The 21,903-nt window shown below is 58.0% G+C and overlaps 1 protein-coding gene across 1 annotated transcript; it reads right to left on the bottom strand.

Moving 5' to 3' along the window:
- Positions 1–1,429: 1,429 nt before the first annotated feature.
- On the bottom strand, positions 1,430–7,420 carry PEX16 (peroxisomal biogenesis factor 16). Its single transcript, XM_032187990.1, has 11 exons — positions 7,243–7,420; positions 7,129–7,164; positions 6,928–7,004; positions 5,684–5,817; positions 5,294–5,400; positions 4,767–4,847; positions 4,216–4,368; positions 3,780–3,852; positions 3,332–3,451; positions 3,061–3,125; positions 1,430–1,950 (listed from the first exon to the last, which is right to left on the bottom strand). Exons 1-11 carry the CDS (start codon positions 7,418–7,420, stop codon positions 1,892–1,894), a joined length of 1,083 nt encoding a protein of 360 aa, XP_032043881.1. The 3' UTR covers positions 1,430–1,891.
- Between the last annotated feature and the right edge of the window lie 14,483 nt (positions 7,421–21,903).

Below are 21,903 nucleotides of genomic sequence, written 5' to 3'. Positions count from 1 at the left end.
CTTCTCTGCTTCAGGCTGAGCAGCCCCAGCTCCTCTAGCCTCACATACCCTGAGGTATGGCTGGAGCCCGCCATTCCTGCCCCCCACACCTACCTGTGTGCCCCACTGTCCTGCAGCAGCGTGGGGCAGAGCAGAGGGCAGGCTCACAGGTGGGCATCGTCGTAGTACTCCAACAAATCAAGCTCATCACGCTTGGTTTTGCCAGCTCTGCGCAGTCCTGCAGGCCGCTCCCGGGCTGCCCGGGTCCTGAAGCGAGGCTGCTTTGGTTTAATGCCATAATCTGGGGGCAGACAGCGGGGTGAGGGCTGGGGGGGCTGTCCTTGCCTTCCCTGGAGGGGTGAGTGCACGGGACAGGGCTGGGGGAAGAGCTGTACCATCCACCAGGCCAAAGTGCTGCTGTGGGAGCTCCAGGAGGGCGGAGAAGTCCTCAGGGACTGAGTAGCTGTGGAAGAAACCCCGAGGTGGAAGCGAGCCGAAGCCTCCCTGCACTCACCTGCGTCAGCACCACCAGTGGCAGCCCAGGCCTGCTGCAGGAGCACTGGGGCTACAGGAGAGGGGGCACCCAGCCCCTGCGGCACCACTGCAGGTACCGGGATATGGGGAGAGGAGGAGGAGGAGGAGAAGTGCCCTCACCTCTGGCGCAGGGGCAGGGAGAGCGCAGCCGCCAGCAGCTGGGCGAGCAGCAGCAGCCAGCACTGCATGGCTGAGCCGTCACCCACCCCTCTCAGGTTCCGCAGCGAGGTCACAGAGGAGCCACCCGCCCGGCCCCAGCCCTTCTCCCCCTCCCCAGCCTTCCAGGCTTTACCTTCTTCAGCAAACTCCTTGTCAGAAGCCCAGGCTGCGAGCCCTGCACCCTGCCAGCCCCCAGGACAGCCCAGGGAGGAAGGCTTCCCTCACCAATGAGGCCAGCTGGCAGCAGGCAGGCTGCTCGGGGGCAGCCCAGTGCCACAGGCTGGCTGACAGACCAAACTGATGGCTCACGTGTCCCTGAACTACCAGAGCAGATACAGAAGACAGCCGTAGCTGCCCAAGCCTCAGCTGTACCCTTTATTAAGTGCTGCACAGCAGCATTTGCTGAATTAATCTCTCCAGTTCTCTCCTCTGCCCTTGGCCAACCCCCCTGAGCACTGGCTGGCAGCCATTCTGCAAACCCTTTTAGCACGCGTTAGGTGCTAGCACAGCATCCCGCAAACTGTGGCAGGAAACTGGGGGCTGAAGCAGGCACCTGGAGTTAGAGATAGTCATAGCTGAGCATACAGGCCAGAGCAAAAAGCCTCTAAGAGACAATATTAAAACAGGAAGTATATCCCTGAATAGACAACTGCGAAAGCTGCTCTTTCTGATAGGGACAGGCCTGCTGGCAACCAGACTCAGAAGACACAGGGGAATCCCCTGCTTGAAAGGGAAAGGAGGCCCTTCAGCTCAGCTCTTTCAGTTCAGACAGTTTATTTGACAGACAAGCCCGCTCCACGCAGATTGGCCAGGCACGGCCAACACAAGCAGGCTGCAGGTCAACCTCAGCGCCGTGAGGTGGGAGACAATGCTCTCCAAAAATCACTACGCTGCCCGGCTTTATAATAGTGCAGCTGTACAAAAGGAGGAAAAAAAAAAATCAAGTGCTTAAAAAAGGTCGTCCCGTCACCATCACTGGAGCCACAGCACTGTCCACAGAAAGAGGTGGCCAGGGTCTCTCTGCACATGTAGTGTCCATCATTCAGTAAGATCTGTTTAAAAATTACATATACCCCCCTCCCCACCCTGCAGAACAGGAGCTTCTCATTGATGGTTTAACTAAAAATTAATCGTTATCAACACCCCTTCCCCCAGCCTGCCTGCCCTCCTTAGAAACATCCAGCCATGAGCTTAGCAAATAAGAATCATCATTTCCTCATCAGCCCCAGTTGTAGAAATAGATTTTCTGCCAGGCAGGTAAGTAATCCATCAGCGGCCCTGAAACAAGAGAACACAAGGCAAGAATTTGAAGCTGTATGTGTATGAGGTAGCTACCCCCTCCTCATTAAGGATACCCAACAATTCCAAATCTCCCCTTATACAACTCAGAGAAACCCAAGAAAAAAATAGGTACTTTTGCCAAGAGGGAAGGCAACTCTGGGCTGTAGTGCCAGAGGTTAGAGCGGGACCAGGAGGTGCGTGAAACATGGTCAGCACAGGTACGGTGTGGAACATCACTCCCTCCGTGCTGACGTGTCCGAGGTCTGGAGGGAAAGGGCTTCTGCAGTGCCCAAGGGGAAAACCTGCGCACGGTGAGTCAGGAGGACACAGCCATGGCACAGGGAAGAGGGAGACAACTCAGCAGTAATGGGCAGGTGCAGACACAAAAGGAACTGCTGTAGAGCAAAAATGCTTATGCTGGCACAAGGATTAATGCAGGCTCCAAAGCCTCTGGAATCAGTAGCTGGAGGAGTGGCTCCTGAGCTACCCAGCTTTGTGACTTCCTCAGAGAAAGGACAGAGCCATAATGCTAGGCTCATCTAATGCCTTATCACTGCCATGAACCGCCTCGTATCAGCAGGGAAGAGGGGGAGGTGAAATTTTGGCCCATAAAGGGATCCTCAGGTGAAGGACTAGGAGAAGGCAGACCTAGTTCAGCCCTTTGGTTTATAATCCATTCCTGGTCAATACCTCTAGGCAATTGTTTACCCCTCACATCTGTATTGCAGACCAGGGATGAAAGAAAAGTGCAGAAGCACTGGCTGCAAAACAGGGCTGTGGTGCACTGGTGCAGCCATGGAAAGGCAGCCCAGGGGAACAGGCCCAGGTGGCAGAGACAAAGCTCTGCAGCCTGCTAGGGTGCAGAACCACTGTGGTCAAGCACAGGTCCCTAATAGCCAAGAAATGATTAATTCTGTGATTCTGTGATCTTTTTCTGTTCCAGTTTATAACAACACCAATACCAACAAGGGTGCACTGCTGCTAACCATCCCAGGGACTTCTCAATTCCTTCCTCAGGTCATAAACTACTTGATGAACATTCTGCACAGCTCCTGTGATTTTTCTCCACCCCCCAGAAGCAGGGATACAGCAATGGGGCCCACTTACGTGTGATAAAGCCAACTCCAGGCACATAATCAGCCAACAAGCGCAGGAGGAAGAGGATCCTGCCCCTAGGAAAGGAGAGAGTATGAGCAAGTCCAGTGGGACATCTGCCCCAGCTGCTGCGAGCACTAACAGCAACGGCAGCTGTTAGGCAAGGGCTTGTATTAACCTGGTCACAGGCACCCAGACCTCTTCAGATCTGCTCACCCAGTCCCCTGATGCTATTTCTGTTAAAAGGGAAATTCTCAGCAAAAGCCCAGCAGGGGCCCCTTACTCTGAGTATCGGTCATAGAAAGGAGATCTCAACAGGTAGTAGAGCAGCAGGATGGTTCGTCGCCTCAGCTCCGCTCGCTCTCGCCTGTTCAGGTCTTTCAGATCACTCAGCAAGCTCAGACTGGAAGGAGAAGGGAACAGAGCTAACTCAAGGCAACAGCAGCCAACAGGAAAAAAAAAAAAAAAAAAGTGGGTTTCTAAATGCCCTCTGTTCGCAGCTCCATGCTGAGCAGTCTGCACCAGCTTTCTGATGGGCAGTACAGAACAGGGAGTACTATAAGTGGTGTAGAAAATACCTAAATGTGTAAATCTCCCAGTTAAAAACCAGGCCTGGCCCCTGTGCATATGTCAGTAGGGCCCAATCTGCCCTGCATTGAGGAGCAGGGGGAAGCACGATGCTCAGCCTCCACCAACCTCAACCATCTGTAAAGATACTTTCTTAGACTGACCTTGAGATGTCCAGGACTGCTGAGAGGAGCCAGGGTTTCCACGATCTCTGGCCCCACACTCCTAAACTCAATACTAGGAACACACAGTCAAGGAATAGAAAGAACCAAAGATGCCTAACAAGAGGCACGCAGGCAAGTGAATTACTTGGGTACCAGGAAAGCTCTGCAGAGCCCAGGAGAATACACTCCAAGGCAGTGCTGGAGGGCCCCAGGGAAGGTGTTGGAGGGCTTGTGCCCACAGCTCAAGCAGGTGACACTGGATATCAAGATGTAAGAGGAGGGAGGAGTCCCAAGAGCACCGCACAAGCAGGGCAGCAGCAGGAAACCAGGAGCATGGTGTGGTACCACCCTACCCCAGGGCTCGTTGGACGAGCCCCTAGCACCCTCTGCTGGCACCCAAGGCACAGTGTGCCCTCATGCAGCCAGGGCAGGATACAGTGAAGCAGAGGACGGGTAACGTAGATCGATTCTGCAATGGTTTCTTGGAGACCCAGGGGGGTGGGAGGCTGGTTCATCTCCTCTGCTCTTCGGTTCTGCGTCTCCTCCCTCTGCTGGGGGGACCCCCAGTGCCTGGACTCCAGGGACGGAGCTGAAACGAGGTCAGGTAAGGCGTGGGAGAGCTTGAAGAGATGCACAAACAGCAAAGCTGGGGCTGCCCCTCTCCAGCTGCTGCAGCTGACCAGCATCCTCTGAGCTTGCCTCCACAGGGGACACAGCAGGGAGAGATATTCCTAAGATTTGTGCTCCTCAAATCATTACCACGCTGTAGGGTTGTCTCCACCGCACAGGTCGCTTAGGACGAGACAACTCTAAGTGCTGGTCTTGCACCATGTGCCTGAATTTCCATTGCTTTGATATCCCTGGCAGGATATGCCCCCATACAAGTTGATCAGGTTTTGCTCTTCACTGCCCACACCCAGGTCACACATAAAGGGCACAGGGCAGAAACAGCTCTGACGAGGATGGAAAACAGGCTCAGCTACTTACTGTTCTGAAGAGACCGCACAACACGGCTAGAACGCCTGCCAACATAGGTCTGATCCTTCCCTGAGGAGTTGCCTTCCATGTCTGTGGGAGAAAACAGCCAGAGGGTGAGGCTGCAAAGGAACGCACCTGAACCCGGAGCTGGCAGCACCTTCCCTACATTGCAGCAGGCAGACCAGACTGAAGGTTTGACCTACTGAAAGACTAATACTACACAGAGTTCTCACAGGGTGAAAAGTTAATCTGCCTGACATTGTCCAGGCCTAGCATCTCCTTCCTCACCATCAGACCAGGGGACAGCTTGATCCACAATTCAGCCAGTGGTTCCAGGCTTTGACCCTTCTGTCCCCTCCTTCCAGACTGTAGGGTAACACTGTCTCTAAACTAACCGGCACTCTGGAGAGGGTGGAAAGGAAAGCACATCACAGCACAGCTTTGAGTGCTGAACTCTGAACAGCTCCCTAGAAGCTCCTAGCAGGACAAGATGTGGCCCAGCAGATGCCAGGCCGGTGACAGCACTGAGGGCTCACCTTCGGGATGGAGAGGCTGCTGCTGCTCCCTGTTCAGCGGCACGATGGGAGGAGACGTCTGGATGCCAGCTTTGTACCACAGCAGGAGCAGGAGGCGAAGGATGGCTCTGTGGGCAGACACGCAGAAGATTTTAATACCAAGCTACGGAGCTGTGCTCGAAAGCTGGCATCCCCAGAAGAGGGGAACATTTAAGTCTGCTCAGGGAACTGTGCAGAGGGTAAGTGCTCCCTTCCAGCACAGCATCCAACACACTGCAGGGCTCCACACTCCCCCAGCCTCAAGGATCATCAGCAGCTCAGTCCTGCTTGGCCTTTATCCTGGGGTAACACCAAGCCCCCTCCAGATCCCCTTTCACACACAGCCCCTTCCCCTCCGCCTGCAGCACTTACTTAGCCAGCTGGATGAGGACGATGATGGTCCATCGGCCCATCTCCCCCCACATCCTGGCTGTCCCCATCTCTGCAAAGACCTCCACGCATTCTAGCACGCTCAGCCAGGTCCGCAGCTTCTGCTGGGGCAGTGACTGCAAAACACAGAAGGAAGGGGAGGAAGGGGGACAGGATGCAGGTTCTGCTTGTGAGTTAAAAGTGGCACACACACAGCCCAGTCCAGGGGGACTCTCAGAGCTAAGAAAGTGATGGCCTTGGAAGTCACGGCCTCAGAAACATGAAGTGGTGCCCGTCCTACAGCCAGAGGCTACAGGTAAGCCCTTTTTTCTACCTCCAAGCAGGGGCAGAACACATCACAATATTCAATGGAGCTGCTACCTCAGAAACAAGGAGAATTTCACAGCTGTATGTGAGGCCGCTATCTGCTCCAACTAAAACAGCTTAACAGGTATCCTGGATTGTGGCACAGCACCCGAACTCCAAAGGTAAAACCCCTTCCTCCTCCTTGTTCTAGAGCTGGGGCACATGATGAGCCCTCTCCCTGGCCAGAGTTGAGGACACGGCACACCTGGAGCACAGGGCATGTATTACTTGAAAAGCATCAACAAGGAGAATAATGCTGAAGTCCACTTCACCCCACATTTGGCCTTTAACACCCAGAGAAATGAGTCTTCTGCACTTTTGGTCATTACATACCCGATGTCCCAGCCAGAGAGCTGCCTGCACGGGCTGGCACTGAGCCACCCACATCCAAACCCACTCTGCAGGCAGGCTTGCGACATCGAGGCCTGTCTGGGAAAAGCAAAGCCCTCCTCCTCCTTCCCCCACAGGGTCTAACGAGTGCTGAACGCCAACCTGGGGCTCTTGCAAAAGAAGCATGGCAGCCAGGTGCTTTTATCTTTGCTTTGCTCAACACCACGCATGAGGGAAGACTCCGGGGAACCGAATCAGAGCAGGAGTGGTTATTCAGTGACTGCGCTCCTCAAAACGAGCGGTGGGGCTCCCGGAGCAGGTCAGGGCCTGATTTCTGTGCTCTGGGAGCGCTCTCCTCCAGGCCAGCAGCTACGGTGCAGGGCTGCTGTTACCACACATTCAGCAGTTACCTCTGACCTCTGTGTACCTGGCAGCTACAGCAGTCCACGGCAGGGCCCTGTGGGTTTCTGTGTGCACCCCTTGAGAGCACAGCACCTGCTCGGGAGAGAAACCCAGACCCCGATTCCTCCTGCCACGCTCTCCGGCCTTACCACGGGCAGGCTGCGCTGCAGCTCCTTCCGCAGGATCCAGTCGTTCAGCAGCACCAGCAGGTTGGAGGCCGAGTACACTGCGAGGGAGCGGGCACAGCGGGGTCACGGGGCGCAGGGGGAAGGAGAGGGGGGCGAGGAGGAGCCCCCCAACCTCCAACCCAGGGATGGCCAAGGGGGGCACCCGGCCACCCTCATACCTACCGAGCTCCGACAGCTCGTGGGCATCCGCGAAGCGACCTGCGGGGCGAGAAGAGAGGGTGACAGCGGGGTGACACCAGGGGGTGACACCGGGGGGGGAGAGGGTCCCAGCCGCACCTGGCAGCAGGTAGGAGAGGCCGCGCACGGTGCCCTCCAGCTGGGCGGTGGCGGCCGGGTGCCGCCTCACGTAGTCCTGGTAGCGCTGGCACAGCTGCCGCAGCCGCCACGCGGGGCCACGGGGCGACGATGGGGACGGGGATGGGGACGGGGACGGGGCCAGCAGTGGGGCCGCCATGGCACGGCTCCGCGCCGCCTCCCGCTGCCGCCGCGCATGCACGGCCCGCCCAGCGCCGGCCGCCCCATGGGCGCCGGGGCGGGGGTTTAAAGGCACGGAGGCGGCGGCGGTGGTGGCCCCAGTCCCGGTCCCCGTCCCCGGGGTGGTCCGGCAGGTGCGGGGCTGCGGAGGGGGTGGTGGGGTTGGGGGTTGTTGTATCTGGTGGTGGTGTTAGGGAGGGAGTGTGGGGTGGGGGGACGTGGGGAGGTGTCCCAGGTGGGTGCCGGCAGGTGGGGTGCCTACAGCGGGCAGCAGGTGGAAACATTAATGGGGTCTGGGGGTGGGAGCCTGCCAGCCTCCTTTTCCCCTTCTAACCCCTGTCCTGGCTCTGGGCTGCTGGGGCTGGAGGAAGGGAGGCGGTCAGAGCCACCCTGCTCCTTCCTGCACGTTATGGGTGTGAGGGACTCGCGCAGCCCTGTGCATGCTGCACCTTTGCTGTGCTTAAGCACCAACCCTCGTTTAATAGGTGTGGGATGCACCTGGCTGCAGCCTGTTGCAGAAGAAGGACCCACGCCTTTGCTTGGTCCTTCAGACCCTCCCTGAGCCGTGCTGCTGGGCTCAGCCGTGGCCGCTCACCCTGTGCTGAGCCCGCCTGGCCCACGGCACGCCTGTGGTCAGTGCCTCCGAGCCACCCCACAGCAAACCTCATGGTCCAAAGGTCAGCAGCTGCACGGCTCCCTGCTGGAGCACGGTGCCTTTGAGGGAGCGCAGGGCGGGCAAGGAGGGCGTTCTGCAGCCTCCCGAGTGCAAACAGAGCTCCGCCAAGCTTCCCCTCCTTCCTCCTGGCCGCTTACCTCCGCACAATGGGCGCAGTGTCTGCCCGCGGCTTCCACTGCAAGGGTTACGGCTGCATGGGCAGGCACTTTATCCTTTCTTATCTTTTTTCCTCCCCCTTCCCCTGAGGGTTTGTTTTCCGGCAGGCTGAGTTGGTGAAGGGCACGAGGCACTGCTGGCAAACGGTCCGGTGCTAAAGAAAACTTTGTAGTCAGAATTGCGTAGGTTAGACCCAGCTTTCCATTCGCATGTCACGTTACTACCTGTGAGCCACTCAAATGCACAGTGGCAGAGCTGCTGGTGTGCATGTTGAAGTGGGGTGGGACAGCACCTGAAGCCCGTGATGGTGACCTGCAGAGCAGCCTGCTCACAGTCGGCATACACGCTGCCGATGACTCTAGGGGCATATCCAGTGCCGCCTGCCGGAGCTGCTGCCCTTCAAGGAGAAGCACTGGCCCTGCCAGACAGCAATCTGAGAGCCGGCTGCTGAGGAGGCTGCCAGAGACACCTTGTCCACAGCCAGAGGTGAAGCCTGATGCACAAAGTCCTTGGGCTACTCCGAACAGCATCGCTAGATAGTGCGGTTCTTTCCCCTAATGAGAAGCTTTTTGGCAGATGCTTCCTCTTCCCTCACTGTCCTGTGGCTCCCTCCCATCCGCTGGCTGGCCTGTCCGCCTTTCTGCTGGTCTCCCTCCCGCAGTGAGTGAGTTTGGAGGACAGTTTGGGAAGCATCACGGTGCCTTTTTATGGTAAATAAGCTGCAACGGAGCACTGTAGGAGGGGCAGCTTCTCAAAGCTGCTGGGAGCCCATGAGATTGGGCAAGACTTCAACCACCTTGGCTTATGGTGCCCGTTGCAGGGGTAGGAGGTGAAAGGCTAGGTGAAGGGGCTGGTTTCTCTCCTGTCTGTACCTGGAAAGGTCTCTGAGCCGCTCCTTTCCTAGCACTTACTGGTCAGGGTGACAAAGGCTGGTGCTTACTGGAAGCCCCCTGGCTGTAAGTGAGGCCAAATGGTTTCTCTGCTCTGATGAGTGATGCAGGCTCAGCAGTAACAGCAGGAAAAGAAGCACACCAGAACAGCACACGCTCTGCCAGCCCATCAGCAGGTGCCGTGCTGAAGTCCAGCTTGCCTGGCTGACAGCATCTCGCTCTTGGCTCAGGTCTGCAAAGACTGCACCGTGTGTGGGCAGGCTGACCCCAGGCAGGGAGTTGCAGTGGGTCTGAGGCAGCTCATCCTACAGAAACCTTGCTCAAACCGTGCCTAATGCAGGCCTTGCAGTGTGCTGGGCTAGGGGAAGAGCTCGGCAGCATGAGGCCTGGGGGCCTGTCTCCACCTTCCTGCCCTGCTCAGCCCCACACCGTGGTGTATTGGCCTGTTTTCTTTGCTTCTGGGTGAGCTCAGCCAAGCCTTTGGGATGGCTGGGGTTAAACTGTGACTAGCTCCAATTAAGTTGTGACCTGTGGGCTGATGTATGTACAGAGTATTTTAGTCCCTGACACATGAGCCCTGCCTAGAATGGAAGGCCCGATGCACTCAGGACGTCTCACTGGAGGCCAGCACCTTTCAGGAGAGCCTCAATTCTCTGCCGAAATGAGGAGACGAGGGCAGGGAACCGCACCAAGCTCCATGTGTGGCACTGCTGGGGGGGGGCTGCTCACATCCCTGATCTTTTACAGCCCCCTCGGGGCCCAGAAAGGCAGCAGCTAGGAAGGGATGTTGGCAGTTGTCGTCCTCGAGTTCCTGAAGTGCTGCTGACAGGTCTATTGCTTGAAGCAGTAGTCCGTGGGGAAGGGAAACCCAGGTCAAACAAGCTAAAGTATGTGTGTGGGGAGAGGGGGTTGAATGGGCCTTTTGACTTGGGGGCATTTTCTTGCTGTTCTGTCATGGTGCCACTGCCCTCCCCAGCTTAGCTGAGGCCGCAAGAGAGGCTCTGCGGCTTCCCAGGAGGAGCAGCATGTCTGGCAGCGTGTGCGGAGCCCTGCTGTGAGATCCTGACCGCCTCCTGCCTTTTCCAGCAAGCTGTTTAGGGCCCTGAGCTGCTGCTGCTCGGATAACTCCCCTCTCTGATTCACTTGGCAACGTGCTGCCTCTCCCGTAACATCCCAAATCTGCCTGCGCTCCAGGCTGGGAGCAGGAGGCGATATCTTTTAATAACCATGTGATGCAGCTGGAAAAAACTTCTGGACACGCAGTTCTCTGGCGGCCCGGGTTAATGGACACACTTCAAGGGAGAGATTCGGCCGGCTCCCCGGGCGCCGAGGGAGGCGGTGCTGCTGCGGTAGGGTGAGCAGGGCAGCTGCTGGTGGCCTGCAGCAGATGCAGGCTGTGCCCTGGAGGTCAGGCTCTCGCCACGTCTCCGCGGGGAGTTTGCTTTCTGTTGGCAGGGCTGGGGAGGATCCCTTCGGGCAGTACTGCCTTGTGTGGCAGACACGTGCCCGGCTCTCCCCGCTCGGTGCCACCCCTGCTGAAGGTGCCTTTGGTATCCAGCCCTCAGCTGTTGCAACGCCGCGGCCGTGCTCCCGGCAGCTTCTGCTTCCTAGTCCAGGTGGGTGCCAGAGGCTTGACTCTTACCTGCTGAGCTGACCCCTGTAAACACAGGGCTCTGTGAATGCCTGTGGGAGGGCTGTGACTGCAAGGGGACCTGGGCCAGGCTGCTTCTGCATCCGGGCTCCTATCCCCTTCCCTCTATCCCAGAAATATCCATGTTCCAGGTCCCCCCCTCCAGATGCTTTTGGTCTGAGGTGGGAGCTGACAGATCAGAGTGGGGATGATGGAGGAGATGTCTCGTTACTGATGTGTGTGTGCAGGGTTCCCTCCTCTGTCACTGGCTGCCACCTTGTAGCCAGATACCACGGGAGACCTGCAGAGCTAAAGTGGCACCAGGCTTTGCTGCTACAGGAGGGTTTTGCTGGGCAGTGGTGCTGTATTTCTTCACTGGAGTTGCTGGGTTTTACTGCTCAGGTGGAAGCTGTTGTGCTCTTGTTGTTATTACCAGCCCTTGTTGGGACTGATGTTGCCTACCTGGTTTCGTGTTGTGCTGTGCCAGACTGACCTGGGGTTTGCTATGGATAGAGAAGAGCAGTGGGTGCTGTGGTGGAGGGCTCACTGCACACTCACTGCTCTGTTCAGGGTTGTAAAGCAGGTGGAGCAGACCAGAAAGTTGTTTTGGCACATGGTTTGAAGATGCTTATCCATCCAAGCAGGCGGGTATGGGGTGCATGTGCCCAGCCCCATGGGAGCCAGAGGGAAGAGGTGCACTGCGTGTGATCCCAGCACAGGAGGAGTGGTGTGTGCAGGCTTCTTAGCTCCCAGCAGTGCAAGTGGCTTGGTGGGTTTTGTCTGCTCTCTCTCTGCCTTTATCTCATCTCTCTCCGGGCTCTGCGTCTATCTGGACAGGCTCTTGACCCACCCCTGGGACTGCCCAGGGTATGCTGCAGGGGCTCGGGTTACTGGACATGATAGTTAATCCCCTCGCTGCCTTCCAAGCTCAACACTTGCTGCTGCTGTCATCTGGGAGGGGGCCAGGGAACTTGTCTTCCTCACCCGGCTCCTTCTCAAGAGTTGGTGTGAGGACTTGCCATGGAGCATCCCACAAGTGCTGGCAAAGCCACAGCCACTGTGCTGAGTGTGTGGGGACGTGCTGCAGGATGTGGCACTGATCTGCAGTACTCAGATATTCTCCCATGGGCTGATTGGGTAGCCTCAGGCGATGCTGAGCTCTGCTTTGGAGCAAGCTGGAGGAAAGGGAGAGGATCAAGGTGTTGGGTGGTGCTGCTTATGATTTATAATGCTCTTGGCTGTGCCACGGCCTGGCCCCCAGCTCTCTTCTCCAGTAGCTCTTCATGTGACTTTGTCTTTCAGGTTTCAGGCAACAGCAAGCTGCAAAACCCTCAAGTACAGCTGGGATGTGCTCTCTGCCCCTCAGGTTGAGAATCCCCAGTTAGAGGGTCCTCAGCCACCGCCAGGCCCTGCCAGCTTCTCCAGCCGTTCCTGGGTACCCCTGCAACATTGGCAGCCTCCAAAGGTTGGTTATCTGTCTTGCTGAGTAGACACGTTACATGTGCTCTCTTCCCTTCTGTCTTAGTGTTTCTGTATCCAAATTGGTAAACTGGGGATAATTGCATGGCACTGTGGGCTGCCTCCTTACTGGACATGTGGTGTTTGGGACCAGTGGGGAGGCTCTGGAGGCAACACTGATGCTTGTAAGCCCTTGTGGGCCAGCTCTTGCGGGGAAATACCAGATTCCTGTAGGAATCATTGGAATAAAGCGTGGTCCCATCTCCGTGGCTGTTTCAGTTGAACTTCCCTTGCATGTGTGCATCTGGATCCTTCTCACCCAACCCTAGTGCGGTCTAGTGCTTGTTTCTAGTCTAGTGGGCAGCCAGTGACTGGGGCTGAGGAGCAAGGTCTCTGGGCCAAGGGAAATGTGAAGACCCTCTTCTGAAGGCTGAGAGCTTGTGCTAGTGTTGTTCTGCTCCAGCAGCTCCTTTTCCCTCTGTCCCTTACACCAGGGGTTTCTGTGGGGCCACTGTTCTCAGCGGCTGCCTCTCCTCCACCCCTCATTAGTGCAGGGCTTGGCATGCCAGCGGGAGGGGGCCTCAGCATGTCTGCGCCTTGATCGGATTTGTCAAGGCTCCTTCCCTTTTCTTCCTGTTCATTGAGGGCTGAAACAAAGCAAACAGAAGAGAGGAATTCCAAATAATAGGAGCGAGGGAAGAGAGGGACGCGGGAGTGACAGCCTGCCCCGGCACCCCCCTTGGTGTGGTGGGGCAGCGCTGGGGGCAGAGCGTTTTGGGAGACGAAACCTTCCCCATTCCCAGCCGTGCCACCAGCTTGTGGTTATGTGGGGCAGCCCAGAGTGCCTCTGACCCCGCTGCCTGGGTAGTTTTTCCTGCTGAGGCTGTCCCTGCTGCGTGCCACAGCGAGGAGCGGGGCTCGGGCCTGCTGCCTCCTCTCGGCGTAGGCACGTGGGCCCCAGCAGAGCTCGAGGGAAACGTTATGTGAGCTGCTTTGTTTGTCGTGGGCTGTGATAAAAGGCTTCCCTCTTTACCTGTGCCAGGAAGGTTTCTCCTGCCAGAGGGCCCCTAATGGGCCCAGCACAGAGCTGAACGTGCTGTGTGGGTGCCAGGGCAGCGAGACACCAGCCCCTCCCAGCCTGGGGCCAGATAAGCGCTGGAACAAGGCACTTCTGTGCGGCCGGGTCTGGGAAGAGGAGACATAAATGTGGCTTGGAGCTCATGTGGCTTCCCGGGAGGCAAACGAACTTGTGAGGCTGCCTCAGGTAAAGCTTCATCCTGTCTTACAGCCCCTCGCTCCCTCCCCTGCTACCCCCAGGACATGGTGCGGGTTCCTCTGCAGCCTGCCCTCAGCCCTGCTATGCTGCCTTGGGGAGGAGGCAGGATGTGAAGCAGAACTGCCTGCACTTGAGGTGAAATGCGTCCCCACCAGTGACCCCCCTGCCTTGCATTTAAGCCACAAGGAATCTTAAGCCACAGCCTCTGTTCCCTTTCCTTCTTCCTCCTTGTTCTACCTCTTCTGGCAATCTCTGCGCTCTGTGGTTTAATTAGAGAGCAAAGCAAAGTGCTTAGACTCCAAAAGGTACAGATTAGGGGGTTACTAATCCTTTTCCTCAATGGGTGCTCGCATCCTGTCCGGTCAGTCATCAGCCTTCTTTCCCTAAAGTGGAAACTTGGCCACGCTTGAGACCTCTCCCTCTCTTCTTGTTTGCAGCACAAGAGGAAGAAGGGAAATAGGGAGCAGGCGGAGGGAGGTGAGTTGTGGGCTTTGGCACTTCTCAAGGTGGGCTTGTAGTCAGCACTGGCTGTCTTCGTTTCTTGTGCCCTGGCTGCCTTGGGTGTTGCAGGAGCAGTAAAGCGAGGGGTTGTGATTTTCCTGCTTGCTGTTTGTCCTCTAAAGCAGTTCCGCCAGGCTGTTAAAAGGTTGGCTACAGAAAGCTTTCCTTAACATTTTTTTTTTTTGAGTGCTGTTTTCCTCTTCTGACAGGAAAAAAAAAGCGACACTTTCTGGCAAAGGAAGCAACTCCTTCCCGGCACGTGTGTTTATATGCTGGATGATTTGTTCTGGGTCTTGTGCTTTCCCTGTGTGCGTACACCTCTCCCCGTGTTCCCAGCTGTCAGTCCTGCACTCTTACTGCCCACATACACCCGGGTGAGCCGTGCTGCAGCACTGTGATCCCTGTGCTGCTGAAAGCTCAGGGCTACCTGCTGGGAGCAGGAGGCTGGTATCTGGCAGGGCTGCGTGAGGTTAGTGGTTTCCTCGTCTGTGGAGGATGAGGACATCTTTATAGGACAGATGCTGCCAGTGTGAAGGGGAAGGCTGAGCGCTTCCTGCTCCACATGGAGGCACTGGCAGGGAGGACAGGGGTATGGCTTGGAGGGATGAGATGTCTTGAGGGTGGGAGGGGAATTCGACCCTGATGGTCACCGGGTGGGCTGTGCTCTCATCTGTCCCACTCCTGGTGTGGGTTGGGTATTGCAGAGGTTCCAGTGGTTTGCAGAAGATGTGAGCTTTAATCCTGAGTTTATCTGTCGTTTGGTTGAGTCAAGGCATGTTGTTTCCTCCCTGCCTTTGTCCTCTGCTGTTGAGGTTCAGGATTTGGCTCAGCAGTGTGAGGAACACCAGGGATGGAAAGACAGTGAGCAGCAGGATGAGGTGAGGAGGAGTGCTGGGAAGGCTCAACACGGCGTTTGGCTACTGGGAGCATTTTTCCTTCTCCCCCTGGCTCTGGGAACCACCTTCCCATCCTATTGTTCTTATCCATTGCTTCCTCAGTTGCCAGTTTGCAAAATGCCGGCTGTGCTTTTTTGCAGATAAGTTAGCAGTCTCTTAGCCTGACCAACAGCTCTGCCTCCAGTGTCAGAGCCCATTTGCAATGCGTAAGCATCGCTGTGGCTCAGGTATCGCTCCAGGGCTATAAAGTGCCCAGGGCGCTCTGACTGGTACTACTGCTGCTTGGACTTCTTAACAGCCTCCCTCAGGGCAGGGCAGAGCCTGCCCTGAGCCATCCCGATTTGCTATTTATAGTGCAGTTGTTCCATTCTTCTGTGGACGAGCTCTGCTTTCAGCCCTGTTTGGACACTGAGGGCATCAGTGCCAGGAATAGCTCTGGGCAAGGAAGATGCGAGTGGCTGCTCGAGCACAGCTCCCAGTTTGGGCCAGTCTCTAGTGGAAGAGGCCAGGCTGTGTCTGTGCTTCTCACCCTTCGCTCACCCAGTGCCCTGCTGTCCTTCCTTCAGGCAAGTGCCCTCTGGAGGGCTCAAACCGAGCTCTGAACAGAGCCTGCGGTGCAGGAAACATCAGCACTGACCTCAGCGCTGCTGCCTGGGCAGAGCTACTCCATCCCTTCGGCGTGTGATGCTCGCAGCTTGTCTGGAGAGCAGAACCGAGCAGATAATTAATTGCTTGATTTAGTGCCCAAAATGAAAAGCTGGAGGGGAAAAAAAAAAAAAAAAAAAAAAAAAAAAAAAAAAAAAGAAAAAAAAAACACACACACACAACGCAGTTTGAGGTACCTTTTTATCTTTTAAATGTAACACAGCTCGATTTCAGGCAAAACAATGCAAAATGAGACTTTTTGCTTGGAAAACAAAGCGTTTTGTTCTTGTCCAAAACTTGTCGTGAAGCAGCAGATAGCTCTGAGCTGTCTGGAAACGGCAGTTTTCAATCAATAACTACTCAGCCGAAAACACTCACCCTGCTCTGCGGGTGCCGAGGCACTGGAGGCACCTGGGGGCCTGGCTCAGAGCCCTGCCCCTGGCGTTTTCTCAGGGCTGGCGAGGAGGATGGTATCATGCCTGTCGTGGGCTTTTCCAAGCAGAGTGCTGGTCCTGGGTGGCTGGGGTCACTTTGTCTCCTTTTTGCTGTAATTAACCTGGTGTTTTGCACGAGATGGCGCAGACTCCACAAACATCTGTAGGGGTTAAATCTGGTCAGATGTTGTTCGTGCTCTGCCTTGTCCCGCTGGGGAGCAGCTCCTGGTGCAGGTTGTTCAAGTGTTTCAGGGAGGAGGGAGATTTTGTGGAGGGAAATCTGCCAGCCTCTACCTTGGTGAGCAGGGAGAAGGCTGCACACACATGGGCACTGCGAGCTGGAAACTTGAAGCATGACTGTTTGGCACAGTGACGTTCCTATCCCTTTGCTGTGTGGGACGTGAGTGGTGTGTGCTCCGGCTGTGCTGACGGCAGAGCGGAGTTGGAAGGGGGCTTGCTGCAGGCAGACTTGGACAGAAGCAGGAGGTGCCAACTGCTGACCCTGCTGTTACCTCTCAGCTCTGACCACAGGAACTGCGTCTGCCGCAAGCCCGCAGCAGCAGAAGTGTCAGGAAATGGCCGGGGTGAGCAGGTTGCAGTGCCTGGGGCACGTCCGGAGACCAGGACACGGTGAACCTCCTGCATTCAGAGCTGGCCATTAGCTGCAGCACAGTCGTCAGCAGAAATGCAGATACTAGAAACCTAATCCCAACAGAGGGAAGGAAGCTGGAGACCAGCCCAAATGCTGCTCCTCTTCTGTGTCAAGAGGCAGGCAGGGTCCTTCTGTCCCTTGTAGTGCTCCTGCACAGAACCCAGGCTTGGTCCCTCCTGTGCCTAGCACGTGGAGGTGTGATCCAGGCCACTCTGTCCTGCTGATTCCCCTGCGAGGGGAAATTAATTTGTCCTGTGATGGACAAATGCAGCACCCTGCTGCCCCGGTGTCCCCACAAGCGTGGTTGAGGGCTATTGTGCTTAGCTAGAGCGGGCTGCATCTCGCAGGGCCTCGTGATCAGCATCTCTGCCAAGAGGAGTCGCTCCCTGATGCCTTCCTGGGCTTTCAGATGCAGAGAGGTAAGCAGTGAGGCGTGTGCCCGTGTCAGACCCAGTCTGGACTTGCTATTTTCCTCGTGCTCTGGGAGAGGAAAGGAAACAGTCTGGTGATGAAGGTTCCTGCTCTGACCAAGCTGGGAGCTTCAATTAACACCCTTCAGTGACCGTCGGCTCCCGTTCCCTACGTGGTACGCTTTTCTCAGGAGAGCGTAGCTTTTTCTGTGTGACCTTTGTGGAGTAAAAAGCTGAACTCATGCAGCTGCAGAACTGAGTAATGATAATCTCATGGGCCTGGGAAGAACTTCATGCACAGGAGTGAGCCACAACTGAGGCACAGCTGGCTGCTGACCCAGGAAAATGTTCATCTTAGTTGCAATTTTCTCTGCAGCTCGGTGGTGGCGGAGGGATGATGACACTTTCTTGTTTTACAGCCCGTGTTGTGGTGTCTCACTCCGTGGCTTGATCCCATTTCTAGAATATGGGGGCTGCTTTGCCACAGCTTCTCTTTTCCAGTGAAAACGGAGGTGAAATTCTCACTGAAGTGTTGCTTATCATAAGACTGGGGGAAGGAGGGGTGGAGGGGTAATCCGGAGCATGGGTTTTTAATCCTGCTTTCCTAGCCAAATTCCTTTCCGCCTCTGTAAATTCCTGCAGCTGCTCTGCTCTGAACTGCTTGTGTGGTATCCCCAGGCTGGTGCAGCCCTCTTCGGGCAGAGTCACTTGGGTGACAGGGCAGGGAGATGACCCCTAGCTGCATGTCACTGTGTCAGCTGTGTGCTGCTGCACATGGCTTACAGGTGACCTGCTGAACGAGGGACCAGCCTGTCCCCTCCCATCTACTCAGAAAAGCAAAAGATCATCCCCTGTTGCCTCTCTTTGAAGCGTGGTGCCTCTTCTCCGCTCCTTGCTGGGGCCAGCCTGGCCACCTCTTCATTTGTAGTGCCTGGGGGGGGGGAATGGGATGGTGGAGCAAGCCTGGGGCTGCCCCATGACCTGTGCCAGCTCTCCATAAACACTCACAGCTCAGCAGCTGCCGAGCCAAAATGAGGGGATGCTTTGGGAGCTCCCCATCGCCCAGATATTGCCCTGGAGCCACTGCAGATGGGGGAGTCCAGGTGGGAGGAGTGTGCCTGCTGGCAGCCTCTTCCAACAAGAGACCGGCCTCGAGGACACAGAGCCTCTAATCCCATGTGCCACGGTCCCCGTCCCTGCTGAAGCAGGAGCTGCCCTGCTCCTGGGAGAAGCATGGGGGAGGGAAGGAGGGAGGGAGGGAGGCCAACCTGCTGCGGACAGCACTTCTGCCCCGCATCCTTGTGCAGGGCTTGGAAATAGAGAGCGGCAGTATTGGGAAACCTCTCATCTTACCGCTGGCAGCGCTCGTCTGGCGCGAGCAAGGAGACAGCAGGGAGGGCAGGGGACTGAGCGCGTGGGCTGGAGCGAGGGAAGAGCTGGATGGGGAAAGCAGGAGTGCTGCGGGGAGGCCAGCGCATGTCCCACGCTGTGAGCAATGCCCCCTGCACGGTGCCACGGCCACCGGTCTGCGGGAGCCTCATCCAGCCCTGCTCTCCCCTTGCTGTGTGTTTAATGTTGCCCGGGGGAGGAGAGGCCGTGTAATTGCCTTCCTGCTGGCCATCTCCTCCCCACAGCCGTACATACGTGATGGAAAGCACGGGGCTGGGACAGGACGGGTCCCCCTGGCAGCCTGCTTTGGGCCCCGCTGGCTTGGAGCGGGGCAGCCCGGGGGTTTCCTCGCGCTGCGGGGCTGGGCAGGGCAGAAAGGCGCTGTGAAGGTGCGACTGCCTGTTCCGACAGGGGCTCTGCAAGGACAGGCAAGAGCCGCCCAAGCGGGAGGTAAACGCATCTCCTGGGGCAGTGATTTCTGCTGCCTGGGTGGAGACCCAGCCCGCCCCAGCCCTGCAGCTCGGGGGCTGCTCCGTCTCTGCGAGGCAGGCCCGTGCTTGCTGCCGCAGCTCGCCCTTTGCTGGCGGGGTGGGGGGCAATTTGCGCTTCATCTCCGCTGCTATGCAGGCGGCTGCATCCCGATCCCTCCGTGCTGGCGGTGGGGGCTGCCTCCCACTGCACCCTGCCTGCTCCGGGCATCCTCCTGGGCTCCTGGCAGGGCAGGGGCTCCTCCCTGTGCTCTGTCCCTTGGCTTTCCCCAGCCCGGGGGCCAGGCGCGGGGGAGCTGCAGGTAGAGGCAATCTCTGCATAGTTCGCATTCCCAGCCCCGGCCTCCCACTCCTCCTGCTGCCATCCCTTCTGTGGGACTCTGTGCTCCTTGGGGAGCCCCGCTTCCCCAGCCTGGGGGGGGCTGGAGCAAGCCTGCCCTGCTCCTGGCTGCAGGTGGGCAGCTCTTCCATCCTTTGTGCACCTACAGCAGTGTTCACAGCTTGTCCTCATCATTCAGGCCACAGGTGGGATCTCCTCTCTCTCAGTAGCTAGGAGAGGTGCAGGGCAGCACCCCATCCTTGCCACCTGCCCTGGGAGGGCAGGAGGCAGGTGCTGGATGGGGTAATTAATCCTAACGCTGCCCTTACTGCAGCAAAGGAGGGGTACGTGAGGCCCCGGAGCTGGGAGTTGAGGGCAGATTCGTCCTGACTCACTTTGGGCAACTCCGTGCCCCTGGCGCTGGGGGCTCTTGAGTAGCAAGCGAATTTAATCTCGTCTTGTTTGTTCTTTCTTCCTCCGAAAGGGGGGCCAGCGCAGGGCGTGCGGGGGGGAGCTCGGGTTTGAGAGCGGGGAGGAGGGGGGGGGGAAGTGTCAGATCTGAAAGGGAGGAGTAAAAAGAGGATTGGGAAAGGCAGACCCAGGAGGGAGCTGCAGCAGCGGGCTGCGAGCCGGCTCAGGAGGCGCTGGGAGGAGGAGAAGGGGAAGGCAGGTAAGGAAATCACTGCCTGGGGGGCAAGCAAGAGGCCAGGTGAGGAGGGCTGGGGGTGCTACGGAGGGGATGGAGTCCTTGGGTGCCTCCCTGGGGTCTCTGCCACTGGTCCTGCTGCTGCTCCTGGTCCCCTTCTGTCCCCTAAAGCTGCCGTCCCGGTAGCGTGCTCACATGCAGGGGGTGCTGCTCCCCACGGGGAGGGCCCATGGGGCTGCAGGGAGGCCAAAGGGGCCAGCGAGAGCGGCTGGGGTGTTGCTGTGTGCCCCCAGCCTGTCCCTCCTTTGTTGGCACTCAAGTCCCATTCCCATCGATTGGCTTCTCAGCCCTTTTTCCCCTTGTCCAGGGGCTGCCTAGGCTGGCCCGGGTGGCGGTGCCCTCTCAGCCCTGCCTCGGCCCCAAGCCCCAGCGGCCCCACAGCCATCTGCACATCAATGGGCTATGGGGTTTACGCCAGGGGGAGCAGACCCTAATCCGCCCCATTCATCGGGAGGCAGCGCGGGCTTTTGTGGGGGCTTTTGTGGCGCCACCAGATGCAGGGCCGAGGGCAGGGGCTGGGGCTCCTGCTGGGGCAGGCAGGGGAGGCTGGCTGCTCACCCATGGGTTTTTTGCTTCATGGGGCCCTCGTCTGCCCTGCACAGCTGGGTCTTGGGCTCAGGCAGGGCTTTCTGAGGCTTTCTGCCCCCGTGTTTGGGTTGTTTCTCCTCAGGAGGTGGTAGACAGCATGGGTTTCCACCGCTTGCTTCCCACATGAAAAGGACAACTTGGGCAAGGAGGACGGGGAGCCCTGTGTGGCCAGGGCACAGGTGTCTCCAGCTGTGTGTGTGGGGACAGTTCGCTTCCCCCAGCCCAGTCAGCAGGCTGGGATATGGGGACAAAGCAGGCAGCGCGGTGCCATCCTGAGGCCAGCAGGGCAGGGGGCAGGCAGGGCGCTGGGGGTCCCGTGGGCAGCAGATCCCGGGGGGATCCCTCCTGTTTTGCAGCCCCTGGCTGTGTTCGAGCTTCCCCCTTCTCAAACATGGAGTTTTCTGTGGGCTGTCTCACACCCGCGCTGCCGCGGCCTCCTCCCCATGCAGGCCCCAGCTTCCAGTCGCTCCTGCAGGGCCGGTGGCCATGCCCACGGTGTGGTGAGGGCACTGTGCCCAGGTCCCCGCTGCCCCCACAGCTCCTGCAGCCCCTGGGCCGCGTGTCCCTTTTAACCAGCACTCTGGGAAACGAGTTTCACCAAACTGCTCGGGATTTTCCCAAAAGCTTAGCCGGGGCAGGTAGCTGTGCTCAGCCCGGTGAGCAGGGAGGGAGGCGTTTGACCCACTAGGGACTTGGGGAAGGGACAAGGGATGCTGCCGGAGTTCCCCTACACCCTCTGGCAGGAGGGCTGGGAAGGCAGCCAGCGTCCCGAGCTCAGTCTCCTCTCTTATCTCCTCACGGGCCGGGCAGCACGGTTCGCCCAGCCCAGCCACGTCCTTGAGGCCGGTGTCTCAAGAGCAGTCCCGGCCCCTTCAGCCTGCGGAGGTGGTGGGGGAGGGCTCTGCTCTCCCTCTCAAGGGCAGGCAGCATTAACCAGCCCCGGCCGCCCAGCGCAGCAGGGCAGGATGGCGTCTCCTCCCCCGGGAGCTCTCGTGCTCTCCCCTCAGCCCGTGGGATGGCGAGGAGTGAATTCACTCCTTCCCTCCTCCCCTGCCTGCAGTTCCCCCCTCTGAGGGCCATGGGGGTGGTGGGGCAGGTCTGGGGGCGTCCAGGTTCCCCAGCACGGGGAGGAGGGTGCCGGCTGTGGGAGGGTGTCCCCGGAGAGCTGAGGGGCGTCCATCCCCTCACAGCCCCTGTGGTCAGCCCGGGACAAGGACTGGGGGACACTGAGGCACCCACATGAGGGCTGTGGGGCTGTCGGTGACTCCTCTCTCTGCTTCCCTGCCCCTCGCAGGCTCTAGGATGCCGGGGCCAGCCGGGCTGGGCCTGCCCACCTGATCCTCAGCGCC

The sequence above is a fragment of the Aythya fuligula genome, chromosome 5 (genome assembly GCF_009819795.1).
Source record: "Aythya fuligula isolate bAytFul2 chromosome 5, bAytFul2.pri, whole genome shotgun sequence".
Lineage (NCBI taxonomy): Eukaryota > Metazoa > Chordata > Aves > Anseriformes > Anatidae > Aythya > Aythya fuligula.
This window is presented reverse-complemented; position numbering and strand designations above follow the sequence as displayed.

Coding starts and splice junctions, on each gene's coding strand:
- PEX16 (XM_032187990.1), bottom strand. CDS start 7,420: ATGGCGGCCCCACTGCTGGCCCCGTCCCCGTCCCCATCCCCGTCCCCA. Junction 3,853..4,215: donor TACCCGTCCTCTGCTTCACT/GTATCCTGCCCT, acceptor GTGTGTTCCTAG/TATTGAGTTTAGGAGTGTGG. Junction 1,951..3,060: donor TGGAGTTGGCTTTATCACAC/GTAAGTGGGCCC, acceptor CTCTTGTTTCAG/GGCCGCTGATGGATTACTTA.